This window comes from Cyprinodon variegatus, unplaced genomic scaffold, assembly GCF_000732505.1.
Source record: "Cyprinodon variegatus isolate N-32 unplaced genomic scaffold, C_variegatus-1.0 Scaffold557, whole genome shotgun sequence".
Classification (NCBI taxonomy): domain Eukaryota; kingdom Metazoa; phylum Chordata; class Actinopteri; order Cyprinodontiformes; family Cyprinodontidae; genus Cyprinodon; species Cyprinodon variegatus.
Window position 1 is genome coordinate 86,670 of NW_015151010.1, and position 13,649 is coordinate 100,318.

Consider the following 13,649-nt stretch of genomic DNA (forward strand, 5'->3'; position numbering starts at 1 on the left):
ATATATATATATATATATATATATATATATATATATATATATATATATATATACACACACTCATAGGTCAAATTTAACATTCCTCTTTTCTAAAAAAACATTTTTTTATGTCTTTAAGCAATAATCATCAAAATCAACATTAATGTTTGGAACGTGTGAACCTGTGCCAGTAAATCTAATAACATTCATAACTCTAATAAAAGTGCCTATTCACAATAAAACAAGGACTATATGTAATTAAAGTTTTTAAAGTTCTGATTAGTCAGTTTGTAATAATATTAAAAATTGCAGTGTTGTTGAGAATTGCCTTGCTTTAGCAAAAAGGACACTCAAAATAATTGGTTATTGCTCTGGTAAACACTCTTATAGAATTGCCTGTGAAATTGTAATTGATTTTGTTAGGAGGGAGTCCTTTAAAATGCTCCCCTTGAGATCCCTGATTGTGAATGACCTTTTTCTTTGGTATAGCATAGCCTCAAACCCCAAACTGAGAGAGCCTTGTCCAGACTCCCTGGTCCCTAAAAGCATGCTGGAAAGTGCCAATCCTAATTATGGTCACCAAGCCTCAGCGAGCAGCTGCTGGGATCTGTTAAACTCCTTCATTCTGTCCATTGGAATATACCATTCTCAGAAACACATTCTGTAACCATCATCTTCTAAATAAGATGAGGGGGTATATTCCAAGATATTATTTCCTTATATGTAAAATGAGGAATCGGCCTGTTTCGACCATCTGGTTTATTTTGTTCACCAAGAATGCCAAGGCTGCAGCTTTAATATCCCTCCAGAAACAAAACAATCCAAGTGGCAGCCCCTCAGCAGGATTTTGCCTCGCATCAGAGCAGCATGTAAAAAAAACAGGCTGTTCAGTATTAGCAAGGAGTAAAAATAGCTGCTGGTTTTCACATTCACTCATTCACATTCAATTTAAAAGGTTTCCCTTACATTTGAGCCAAATAACTGAATGTGAAAAAAATATATATATTACCAAATTGCGATGATACAGTAAACTACAGCCTAAACATTTCAACATGATCTGTTCAAGCATACATATATTCTCAACGAAGGACAAATATATGATTTCTTCCCTTTCATTTCCTCTCTGAAGCTTTGCTGAAAAGCACAGAAATAGAAGATAAATATTTTTTTTCTCCATTTCCACTTGAAGTTTCATGCTAAGTATAATGAGTTTCATGATTTGAAGAGCATGTTAAGAGCCATGGTTATTTGTCCTCTGCATAATTGCTGGGCTAAGAAATCAACCTTGTTCTGCATCAGTCTATATGCAGAAAACATTTCCACCTTGCAGAAAATCTACATTATGAAAAAACTTCATAAACAGATGGTTGGACTTAGTACCAGAAAGTTATATTATGCACTAGATTTAAGCTGCTTTGCTGTGGTCAAAGTTGATGGCATCTGTAGTAAAGCATGAGTTCCACTTGTTTTTGCAATGCTTTTGGTAAAAAAAAAAGCGTACATGCATGAGGAAAAAAAACGCAGGTAGAGCATTAAATCATTAGACTTCACCAATAATTGTGCTTCCATTAACCACAAATAATTCAGTCCTTCTTTATGCTATCATGGGTTCCAATGAGACTGAATAAGCATATGCTGCAGAGTCACTTCATCACAGCCTCTGAATTCATAAGAGAAGATTTGCAATGTGCAGAGAGGAGTTCAGAAGGTGTTTATCATATCTGGAAATCACTTGCCTTTAATGTGGGTCAATGCAAAAAAACAAAAAATCTAAATATCTGTTTGTGTTATAGAAATTCTTCCCAACACCAACTGATTAAAACAAGCTCAAACATTTTACAGTTTGTCACAATAAACAATATGCAAACAGATGTCAGAGTAAACAAAAGTTGATGCAGTTATTAAAGTGCTGTGAGAAAAGATTTAGGACAAGTGACACCAGATCAAACAATCTACTTGAATAGGAGAGATGTTAATCTTTCTATCTTGTGACGTGTAGCTACTGATTTAGAAACTAATTGTTTTGAGAATATATACATTTATGAATGTTTGATAGGAATTCTATTGCATTTATTAGGATCTGGGAAATTTAAACATACTAAATATAAAAAATAAATATGCTATTAACTATAATCTCCTAACACAATTTCAGATTTTTTAGTACCTGATAATGTACTCATTAGACCATATTTTTACTGAAATTGCTCCAATTTGCTTTTGCAATTCAAAAATTACCAATGCTAACGTTCACCAATCAGAGTTGATTAAAGAAAAGATTCAATACTTGGCCAACTGATCATTGCATAGGGAAGTCTTTGTTCAGTTAATGGAAAAAAAATATATATAAATGGGCTAATATATATTATCTGTATTGTCAGGAAGAAGATAGGGAATCAATATTTTAAACAGCTTCTTTACAGTTGACACATGGAACAGTTTTCTCCCTTTCTCAGCAAGTTATTACCAAGAAAAGAGACAGAAGGATAACAAGGCTGCAGCAGCAAAGATTATCAACAGTTCTGACCTATTTTAGATTCAAACATATTAAGACTAAGTTCAACTCTATAAATCTAGGTTCCAGTTAGGCCTACTTGTGTATTGTGGGCATTAATGGGTGGCACGGATTTATAATTGTATCACATTTATGGTATATATTGAGGTGATAGTTAAAGTGATCATAAAATTGTTTTAGGTCCTTTAGCAATAGATATATATATATCTACACACTTTCAGATCTAAATGCTGAAAATGATATTCCTGTAAACATTAAGTAACGTGACATCTTCTGCTTACAGTATAGAATAAATGTTTCAGTCACATACTGTACGCCATCACATGAATCGATGCAATGAGGTGGTTTTCCTTAGATAGAAAACTTTGAATCAGTTTGAATGTATGATCTGATGAACTGTAAAGTGCCTTGAGATGACATTTCTTGTGAATTGGCGCTATATAAATAAACTGAATTGAATGGAATGATCTGTGTAAAACCAGTAGTGTAAAAAAAAATTTCAAATAGTAGAAAAAAAATACACACAGTTGCTGTCATTATAGTTATTATCACTAAGTAACACATTCCTATCATTTTTTTTATTTTTGCACAATAACAATATGAAATATGACAACTGTCCATCTCTACTACTGGCTCCAAAATTAAATATAGGTTAAATTATCCCTCTTTGGAGTCTCAACATTAGGAGTAACTGGAAAATTTATATTTTATGTTAATGCTGCCATTATTGATTTAAAAAAAATATTTAAGATCTTTTTACTTTCAATTATTTTCTTAATGGAACAAATAATGAATGCAAGACAATATTTGTAAGTTAAATTTAAGGAGTTTGATTTTATATCTTGATTTTCATATTTGTGTGTTTGACTTAGATGAAGCACTTGAAGAGGAGTCTTTTAAACAGAAAAAAACAATGACATAGTGTTGCTTTTTCTTCCCCTCACCATTCTGGGCTGGTACCCAGTCCAACCTCCCCCTCCCCATCCCTTCATCCCAACATGGGTTCATGCCAGACTGTGAATGAGAGAGGAGGTCCTTAACAGTCTAGTTTGCTCGTTTGATGTGGAGCACTGAGGTTTCTTTGTGTACAAGATAGTCGCATGCAAGCCCTGAAGCGAAAATATTATCCCCATAAATAAGCAAATCATGTATCATCTACATAATGCATACAAACATCCGAAAAAATGAATCTAACAAACCAGGAAATATAGTGAAAACCACAAGCTGCTGCCTCCGCTCTCCCTGGTGATGAGATTTAGCTGCTGCCTAAGTACCATATTTGGGGAAGAGACTTTTCTGCATAAAGAAGATTAGTGTTAGTTGTTTAAGGGCTTGGGGGCAAAGATTTACCATTATTACCAATCCCAATGAAAAGAGTAAAAGCCCATCATGCTCTAGTATATAAACGCTTGCCAAGATATTAAAATGTTAATTGAGTCGAGCCACACACCATATGGGAGAGATTAGGACATGCCAGGGTCATGCAGAAAATGACCAAGATTAGGTGACCTCTGAGAATGATAGTTGATTGAGTGAGATTAATACAATACAGAGCTCAGATGGAAAAGAAGAGTGATGGCAATGGCCTGACAGCCATGATAGTTATGCAACTAGGCAATTAACAATATTAAAGTAATAAGAAGTAAAAGAATTTCGGAAAAATGCTAGAAGCGCCTGTGGCAATAGAAGTAGAGCAGGGAGTCCCGAGGCCTAAATTTTAAAAAGCTGTATTATGATGCAATCTTCTAACCCATGGGAGGAACACAAAACTAATGAGAAAGGGGGAAAAAAAGAACGAAACAGAATACTTTAATTTGCTTGCAAACAGCAGCACATTGTTAAGGGATTACATCAGAAATCAAAGGGGATAATTAAAAACAGGAGCAAAAAGATTCACTTAGGGCTAAAAGAGTTTGAAGCAACTTTGCCCAGTAAAAGTGAACTTTGTAGCAGTTTAGGGCCCCTTGAGAGCCTAGGGGCCTTATGTTAAACATAAAAAAAAAAAGAATTATCACAGCAAATGTTAAATGAGGTGTTAGTCCACTTGGATATGTATATTATCATTATTTGTAAACAATGCTAGCAATTTAATTAAGGTAAATAATTTTAGCTTGTTTCGTCTGAGTTGGAAAAACATTTCTTGCACACTTCAACTGGGTAAACGCTTTTAATGTTTGGCTGCATGTGAAGGTAACATAGAGAAGTGAGATTATGTTGATTTGGATGTGTGGCCCCAAATAAAACCCTGCTTAGGTCCTCATACAACCTTAGGCTGTCTCTTGGTTTCATTATGATCAACTTTAGGCATTTTATTTGCTGCTTACACTGTTATCGTGTCTTTTGTACAATAAGCTATAAAATGTATTTGCATGAAAAAGATATATTTCAAGTTGCATGTAATGTTTTGCTAAGTTTTCAATTTACTGATATTGTCAAAATGTTGGCATATGAGAGGGAGGGGAATTAACAAACCAAAGTGGATTTTTAAGCTTGAAATAAAACAAAAAAAACAATTGCTTCTTGAAAACAACTGAATCAACATGAGGAAAAGAGATTAGACAATTTGATGTTTATAAGCATAATGTATGAACGTCTCTTTGGAATCACTGTGGGGAAAAATATCTGTATTGAATATTTGCATTTCTAGACCAAGCCACTGGTTATCCAACATTCTCAATCTAGGATGCAAAGACATTCATTTTAATGTGATGCAATCTCTTCCAGTTCCATATTTTTATGACTATAAAATGTAAATTTCTGGTTACTGTTAAAAGTAGCTAGAATCTTTCCCCATCCTCCTTGAAATAAAATTGTACAAACATTTTTATTGGTATTTGACCTTCTTCTCATTTATAAAACAAGCATGATAGTAATGCAGCAAAATGTATTTCATTCCCTAGGAAATAATGTAGAGCAAAATACTCATAGGGCTAATATCCGAGATTATTTTTCAAAAATGACTCTTTTTAACTTACCAATTCTTAGGACCTGCTGAGAAGTGAGCCAAAGCCATCCCATAAAGTAAACCAGTGAAAATACCAGTCCCGTCCTTTTCACCATGGTCATTCCTCCAAATTTGAATTTAACATTGAGATGAAGTTTTTTTTTGTCCTCCTTAATTCATGCTGATAACTTGCCAGTCCTTGTATCCATGGCAAAAAGAAACTGGAATCCATCCCACATCCATCCCTCACACATTGTAAAAACAAAAACAAAACAAATATTTTAAAAACATGTATCTGAGATTTTGGCAGCAGTTGCCACTAATTAAAAGACTCCCAGTTTCCCATTCTAAAATTTGTTATATTCCTGCATTATATGACTTCCCAGAGACATTCTCAAAGCTTAATTCTTATGTTTTTCCAGTGCACACTTGAGTTGTAAACTGCAACAGAGGAGGAGGACGATGCACTGTGCTCTCTCTGTCAATTATGCAAGAACAGAAAACCCTTTCTCTCAGCAATTTTCAAAATAAAATGTAAAAATATAACAATATTACTACAAAAAATGAAATTCATGATTCTTACTGAGAAATTCATGATTCTTACTGAGAATTATTTAATATCACAATTTAATTTTTTTCTAAACATGTAAATGTTCCATTTCTTAATTTTTCTTTTGTTGTCCTGATCTGTATATTGGAATTCAGACAGAGATGTTCTAACCTTGTTTTTATCTCTATTTTTTTGGGTTTATATTGAACTATTTTAAAGCATATTTCTATCATTGCTCAGTTTAATCTCTATATTTGGGCTTTTATTGTGAAATCAAGTCTGCCTGGTTTCTGCTCTTACTGCCTGTGCCTTTGGCTGATTTGACACTGCTGAATACCCCCACCACTACCACCACCACCTCCACCCCACACAGCCGCTCAATTGAGGGCACAGCCAAGCCGTTGATCTCCAAACATGGATACGTCCTGAAGATTAACTTCAAATCTGGCAACATTCGACCTCAACAACATCTTTGCTTTGGTACACCGAGGAATGATTAAATCTTTGCTCCAGTCCTGATGGAAATGCAAATTTAATCCACAAACTGCATGGTGATGCTCCCCATAAGATTAACTATCTCAGACAGCTTAGATGACACCATGTTTAAGTTAAATACAATGTGTTGGTGTTTCTTTATTCATAACAGGGGTGTGACAGAGAAGTTGGGAGCTCATTTGACACTGGTGCCATAAACATTTTAGCCAAAGAAAGCAAATGCCTCATAGATAATTAGGGAGCAATGTGATGATGCTGTCATTTGATCAAAATATTGAAATCAAAGTTCATATGAAATTAGTTTTTTTCGTGACTAATAAATAAAAAAGTAAATTGTCATCATATTCCTTTGCAAAATAAAGTGTAAAAATATGTGGTGTTTCCAAATTATTGCAAGCACCTGCTTAATAGAATTTAAGGCTATTAAATCATGTGTAGAAGGTCACATTGCATTCTATAGTGCCATCTAGTGGTTAAAGCGCTCTGATGAATCCTGGACCCATGCTAATAGTATTTTTTACTCCTTTTTTTTTTTCTTCAGTGATCATTGGTTAGAATACACTTTTTTCTTTGTCTCTGGTTACTTGTTCAAAGAACCATCATAAACCAAAAAAAAAATGGGGGCAATTTATGTAACCTTTAATTAATCTAAACTGTAATTGTGCAGTGCAGAAGAAAAATAAACTTCTCAAGGAAATCACAAAAATGCTCATCTCTTTCATCTTTATTTCAGACACACACAATAAACAACAATACAATAAATGACAGTATATGTCCTTGTAACATAAATTTAAAAAACTGTCTGAAAGGGTGTATTTGCAGAAGCAATAAGCTTATAATGCCCATCCTCCAAAACCAAGTTACATTGGACTAGAAAAGAAAAAAAAAATGTTGTGTAAGAACATACAGACTTTAAATATTACGTCACTTTATTCAAGATTTCATCACAAATCTCTGCTGAAATTTAAAAGTTCTAAAATAAACACCACCAAGTATTGCAGTTACACCAAAAATTAAAACAAAATAAATAACTGGCATTTTATTTCATGATACTGATACCCTTTACTGTAACACCTTTAAATGAAACATAGAAAGATTGGAACAAGAGACATTACAACTTTTAGATATTTTCTTGACAATTTGGTTTTATACAGTTGTGACCAGACATAAAAATACACTTTGTAAAGAAATAAAAATGTTTTCATCATTGTGAAATATTAAATCAATCTAGAAAATGTTATAACATAACAAAAAAAAAAAAATGAAATGATTGGTTTTATTGTACTGGGTAAATGGAAGAATAATCTATAACTTTTTACACAAGTTTACACATACTAATAAAGTTTATTTGTTTGAATTGCATAATTATCAGGTCTATGGAATTCAAACAATAAACTTTATGTATTTGAAATAAATATGCTTAATTAATTTAATGAATATGCATCATGTAATGTTTATTTTTTATTATGTATTCATTAAAACGATCTAGGAAAAAAAGTAAATGTGAATGTGTTGTGTAATAAAATTGTACATCTTAAAACTTGGGTGAAATATTTATGTGAGTGTATTTAGGCACACCTTTTAAGTGTGTTTTAACAAAGAAGCTCAGATGCTTCTTTATTTTTAATCATGACAAACCAAAAGAGAATACAGTTTATGTATGTTTTCAGTTCTGGTATATCTGCTAACATTTTTCCACTTGATGTGATGACAGCTGCATACAAGGCAGCACAACACCTCTGGTTTCTGTTTATCCAAAATCTGTTGCTGTATTTTCCAATGACTCCACTCCAACTAACTTAATTTCCAATATTTCCATTACTGCTTTTGCAGGAGCTGTACTTTTGTTTTGCTTTTGGCCCAGCTCAGAAGTAGGTAAAATCAGCAATTATTAAAACATTTGAACATGGAAAGGTTTTAAATTTGCTGGAATGGAGTAGAGCCAGGCTTAGGGAACTCGGTGAAAAAGTGGGATATGGCTTTGATGTCCCCAAAATATAATTTCTGTTGTTTAACCTTTTTTGTTATTGTATTAAATAAGTTCAACTATATTTTTGTTTATATCATAACAGTGAATGAACAGTTTACTTAGGATGTATAATAATTTTACAGTTCGATCTACATCAAGCTGGGTCAGAGTTCCTGTTTATCTGTTTATTAAGAATAATGCATTTTACAAACAAACTTTTATAGAGGTTAAACAAACTTTTAATAAAAGTAAAGAAGCATCCTTCTAACATATCTTCTGCTGAGTACATTTTTAAGGAAATAGAGGAATCACAACACTTATAAATAATTGTGACCTTTGTTAATATTATTTTTCTATGAAGATAAGATATCACATTCTTTTAATAATTCAATTTAATAATAGCAGTTATATGCCACTGGGTCACACATTCCACTGAATGAACTTGTGTTCTGGGTTGCATACAATGAGTTTCCTGAGATATGAATGTTTCCAGCCTTCTGAGAGCATGCAGACCGGTTCATCTGGGCTTCACTGCTCATCATGTCCTGAGCCGCAGTTTGTAGTGGTATAGGAAGTTGTGCATCTAAAGTTTTATTCCTCTGAGAATTCCTAGTTGACTTGAGGGTTGAGACGGGGTAATAGCTCGTCATTGTTAGCTTGCCATCTGAGGCCAAACATCTGCAGGTAAACAACAAGGCTGAGGCCAAAAGGAAAGCTCCAGTCGCCCAACCAATGTATAGGGCATCTCCCACCTCTCTTCTCTCTGTATTAGTCGACAGTGGATTGTGTAGATCTCTTACGATAACGTAGCCAGTCCATGAAACAGGTACAAACACACAGATGCAGCCCATAAACTGTATTCCCCCAGCAACCATTAGGATTACAGTTTTTGCCCATTTGATACCCTGAAAGCAGGAAGTGCATCTCATCCCAGCCAGAGCGACCAACAGCCCGACTCCTGACAATGCAATAGAACAGCACATCAGACCTCTGCCAGCCTGCAGCTCAGGGGAGATATCAAGCAAGGAGTCATACACCTTACACTGCATCCTGATATTTGTGTCTCTGTGGCAGTTCATCCACAAACCCTCCCAACGGGTCTCCATCTCTGTTTCATTTTCTCCAGTGGAAACTGTGACTTTCCACATAGGCAAGCCAGTCGTTGCAGAGGCACCGATCATCCCCATCAAGCCGATGCACATAGCAGCAATCTCAGACAAACCTTGTATCATTGTTTAGCATCCAAGACTGTTGTGCATGTATTCAAGAAAAAAAATGAGCTCAAACTCACCAAAAATCTGCTCTTTATATGTAGCACAGCATTTAAGAGACAAATATATATATATATATGTATCTGTTAGCGATGTCTCTCGTGCAATGAGGATCTTTCCTTCCAGTTTATTTTGGTGTAACAGCCTGTTTGTTGTGGGAAAGATGCTGTGCAAACCCCTGATTGGTTTAGAAAGATGTAGGTAAATAGAACGTCTGTATGGTTTGTTTATGAAATACCAGGCAATGGAGGCATACCAAAGCATTGATCATTACTTTCTCAAACACTGACCACAGTAAAAATAAAACAAGTATATCCATAACAAAAAGAAATATTCTAAATATACCTTGTCTTTGTGTGTTAGAAATATTATAGTTTGCTCTATTATGGGAATCCAGCATTGGCTTTGGATGTAAAAAAAAAAGCAAAAAAGTTGAATAATGGTTTTTTGATCCCTTGATTTAAATGTATACAGTTCGTTGAAGATTTTACAGCATCCTCTAACCATGGTTAGAAAATTATACAATTCAATATTAAACAAATTAATATAATGGCTTTTTTATTTTCTCATGCAGCAATAATTCCACCTTATGCCACTCTAGAGACTGGTCTCTGCTGGTTGTTATTATCTTTGGAGTTCATAGACAAGAAACTCTTTTTGTGTACGGAGAAGTTTTTGGAGTTATAACAGAATATAGGTTAAGGGAACTGTGAATTGGCTAAAGCCCCTGGTTGTGTTGTAAGCCCCAAGTGCTGAGACTGAGTCTGTGTTGGTTCTGTGTCCTAAGCTGTTGTTCTACAGTATATGTGCTTCTCTGATCCTTTGTCTACAGGTAGTATCACAAAACTAGGGTCGAAACAATTAATAGTGATTAATTAATTATTGAAATAATTGTCAACTAATTTAGTAATCGATTAATAGTTAATTGGAGTATAGAGACTTTAAAAAATGAATTTAGCGGACAGAACGACCCACCCTAAGCAATAATTATACCAAAATTGTAAAAAAAAAAAAAAACACAAAAAAAACATGTAAAAATTTTGCATTTAAGCTAAAAAAAATCTTTTTCGTCTGACAATATGCTCTATCCAGTTTAAGTTTAAAAGTTTTAGTTTCACCTGTTAATTTCGTAAAACCTCTTCTTTAAGGAACCTTTTGCTATCTGATTATTAATCGATTAATCAAAAAAAATAATCGACAGTTTAATCTATTTGGAAAATAATCGTTAGTTGCAGCCCTGATCACAACCATGCATCTACCATCAAATAAGAAACCACCTTTGATTCAGCCAGTTCATTGAGCTTCTGCAAATGTCAAAATATTGCAAAATGCAAAACAAAGCAACAGTCTCCTAGCTTGATTATTGTTCCTAATACATGATAAACTCGGCATACTAACCACATTAATCAGCAGACCAAATCCACCGAGAGCCACAGCATGGAAGATCAAACCTCCTACAGCTCTGAAACATGGAGGCTGAAGGTCATGATTCATTTTTTTGTTTAATTTGCTTATTTATTTTTTTTCAGTTAGAGTTTTACTCAAAGAGACGAGTGAAGTCTCTTTAATCTATAATCTTTCTATGTGAGTGATTGCTGTAGAGTTAACGACAAAATGCCAGTGAATATTTTCAACACGGCTCTTTAAGAAGTGTCTCCTGGAAATCATTGACTCGAGGCATTCAACTGTTTTTCCTTGGATAGAAACTTTTTTTACCAATCTGACTGTATGATCTGTAAAGGGCCTTGAGATGACGTGTTGTAAACTGATGAAATATAAAAAAAACAGAATTTCATTGAATAATCTACCAAGTCATGTTGACAATTAATTTTTATCATTCTTAGTTGGTTGCATAAGTAGTCAACAAAAATAGCGAAATATACATTTTTTGGTATTTTAGACACAAAGTAGTCTCATAATTTGTGTCATTTATTTTACATTGTTGCTTGGTTGTATATTAATGTGTGTTGCCATTTGTCACCATTACCTTTTAATTAAATTTTTGGACCGCATGTAAATCTGAACAAAAAAAGAGAAGCATTTGGATGTCAGGGGTTCCTTTTAATAAATATTACCATTAGACATTTTACAAGAACAAAATAATTGTTAGTCAATTATAATCTATGTATTAATCCTGAAACATATAGAGACATAAAAACGAAATATATATTTACATATTATGTACAATAATATGTATTGATAAGTATATATTAAATGTGTTATAAAATAAAGTAATAAGTATAAATCAAACATTTTAAAGTACAAATTCACCAGACATAAATAGGCAAAATAAATCAATAGCAAAATTTTGAAGAATGTGATAAGAAAAGGAAAATATATTAGATTTATGTTCCCAGGAGGAGATTCAATGTATTAAAGAAATAAACCTCTATCAGAATAAGGTGATCTTAACTGGTTTGTAGTTCAGGAAAAAAACAAAAAAAAAAACAAAACAAACAACAACAACAACAACAAAATCTTATTAAAATTGATTTTATATATTCCGTAAAAGTTTAAAAAACAATCCACTGGACTTTGTTTCCAAGGTTTGAAGACGTTTCACTTCCCCTCCAGGAAGCTTTCTCAATTCAAATTTACTTTATATGTAGACTCCATTGTGGCTTAGGCTGCGAGACTCTGGGTTAACCATGGATTGCTTATAGCTTATAAAAACAGGAGTCTGTGGAACAGGATGAAAGCTTGATTGGAAGGATGAGGTTGCATTCCCGGTATACGTTGGTGAGTACGGAGTTGGGTTTTGGGTCATGTATAACGAGTTTCCTGAGGTGTAAATGCTGCTGGGGTGGTAAGAGCTTGGCATTGAAGACTGATGAGCCAGGCTTCCTTGATACAGCAGTGATGCATTTTCAAATGGACCAGGAGTGTAGAAAATAGCTGGGTTCATCGGGGATCCATTGCTTGTCATTACTTGGAAATTTTGAAGTGGTACTGGACCGTTGCCCTGGGGGGAATTCCGATACGGGTTCGACTGAATGCTTGGAGCACTTGAAACGGGCCGATATCTTGTCATTGCTTGTCTGTTTGCTTCTGGCTTGTAATTCAGCAATTTCATTGGGGAGTATACATCAAATGAGCCTTTTTCTGAGGGAATTCGTCTGCAGATGAACAACAAGGACGATGCAAAAAGAACCGCTCCCGTCACCCAACCGATGTAAAGAGCTTCTCCCAACTCTCTCCTCTGGGCATCAATCAGCAGCGGATTGTAAAAATCTTGAATGATGACATGACCAGTCCAAGACACCGGTATGAAAACACAAATGCAGGCCATGAACTGCATTGCTCCAGCAATCATTAAAATGATTGTTTTAGCCCATCTGTTACCTTGAAGGCAGTTGCTGCATTTCATTCCTGCTAGAGCTATGAGGAGGCCTAACCCTGACAAGGCAACAGAGCAGCACATCAGGCCTCTGGCAGCCTGCAGATCGGGGGGCAGATACAACAAGGAGTCGTACACCTTACACTGCATCCTTATGTTTGCCTGTCTGTAGCAGTTCATCCATAAGCCCTCCCAGCGTGTCTCCATCACAACGATGTTTTCTCCTATGAAAGCAGTCACTTTCCACATTGGCAGACCTGTGGTAGCTGAGGCTCCGATCAGCCCAACCAGGCCGACGCACATTGCAGCAACATCAGAAACACCTTTAATCATTGTAAGTCCAAAACGAGATGATCTCCCAGGCAAAAACAGAACAAAAAATTCTCAATCTTTAGCGGAACATTAAAGAAACTGAGTTGAAGGTGAAGGTATGTCCAGGCAGAGAGGATCTTTCCTAACTGCTTACTGTAAAAAGCTGCTTGTTATGGGAAAATTTCATTGCTTTCACATGATTGGCTCAGAGAGATGCAGGTATAGACGATGTGTGCTTATTTAGTATTTACAGTTGAGCTATTTATGGGGGCATAACCCT

At 34.6% G+C, this 13,649-nt stretch overlaps 3 protein-coding genes across 4 annotated transcripts in view; all 3 read right to left on the bottom strand.

Annotated features, from left to right (window-relative positions):
- LOC107095563 (glutamate receptor ionotropic, kainate 1) overlaps positions 1–5,854 on the bottom strand; it is a 27,189-nt gene extending 21,335 nt beyond the window's left edge. For both annotated transcript variants that reach the window (XM_015391699.1, XM_015391700.1), the window contains exon 1: positions 5,467–5,854. In XM_015391699.1, the coding sequence (XP_015247185.1) occupies positions 5,467–5,557 (91 nt within the window). In that variant the 5' untranslated portion in view covers positions 5,558–5,854. The remainder of the gene's footprint in view (positions 1–5,466) is intronic.
- Positions 5,855–7,931: 2,077 nt separating this feature from the next.
- On the bottom strand, positions 7,932–9,802 carry LOC107095566 (claudin-8-like). Its single transcript, XM_015391704.1, has one exon. The coding sequence runs from the start codon at positions 9,679–9,681 to the stop codon at positions 8,842–8,844; it is 840 nt and encodes a 279-aa protein (XP_015247190.1). The 5' UTR covers positions 9,682–9,802; the 3' UTR covers positions 7,932–8,841.
- Positions 9,803–12,214: 2,412 nt separating this feature from the next.
- Positions 12,215–13,542, bottom strand: LOC107095574 (claudin-8-like). The gene has a single exon (XM_015391718.1). The coding sequence runs from the start codon at positions 13,388–13,390 to the stop codon at positions 12,320–12,322; it is 1,071 nt and encodes a 356-aa protein (XP_015247204.1). The 5' UTR covers positions 13,391–13,542; the 3' UTR covers positions 12,215–12,319.
- Between the last annotated feature and the right edge of the window lie 107 nt (positions 13,543–13,649).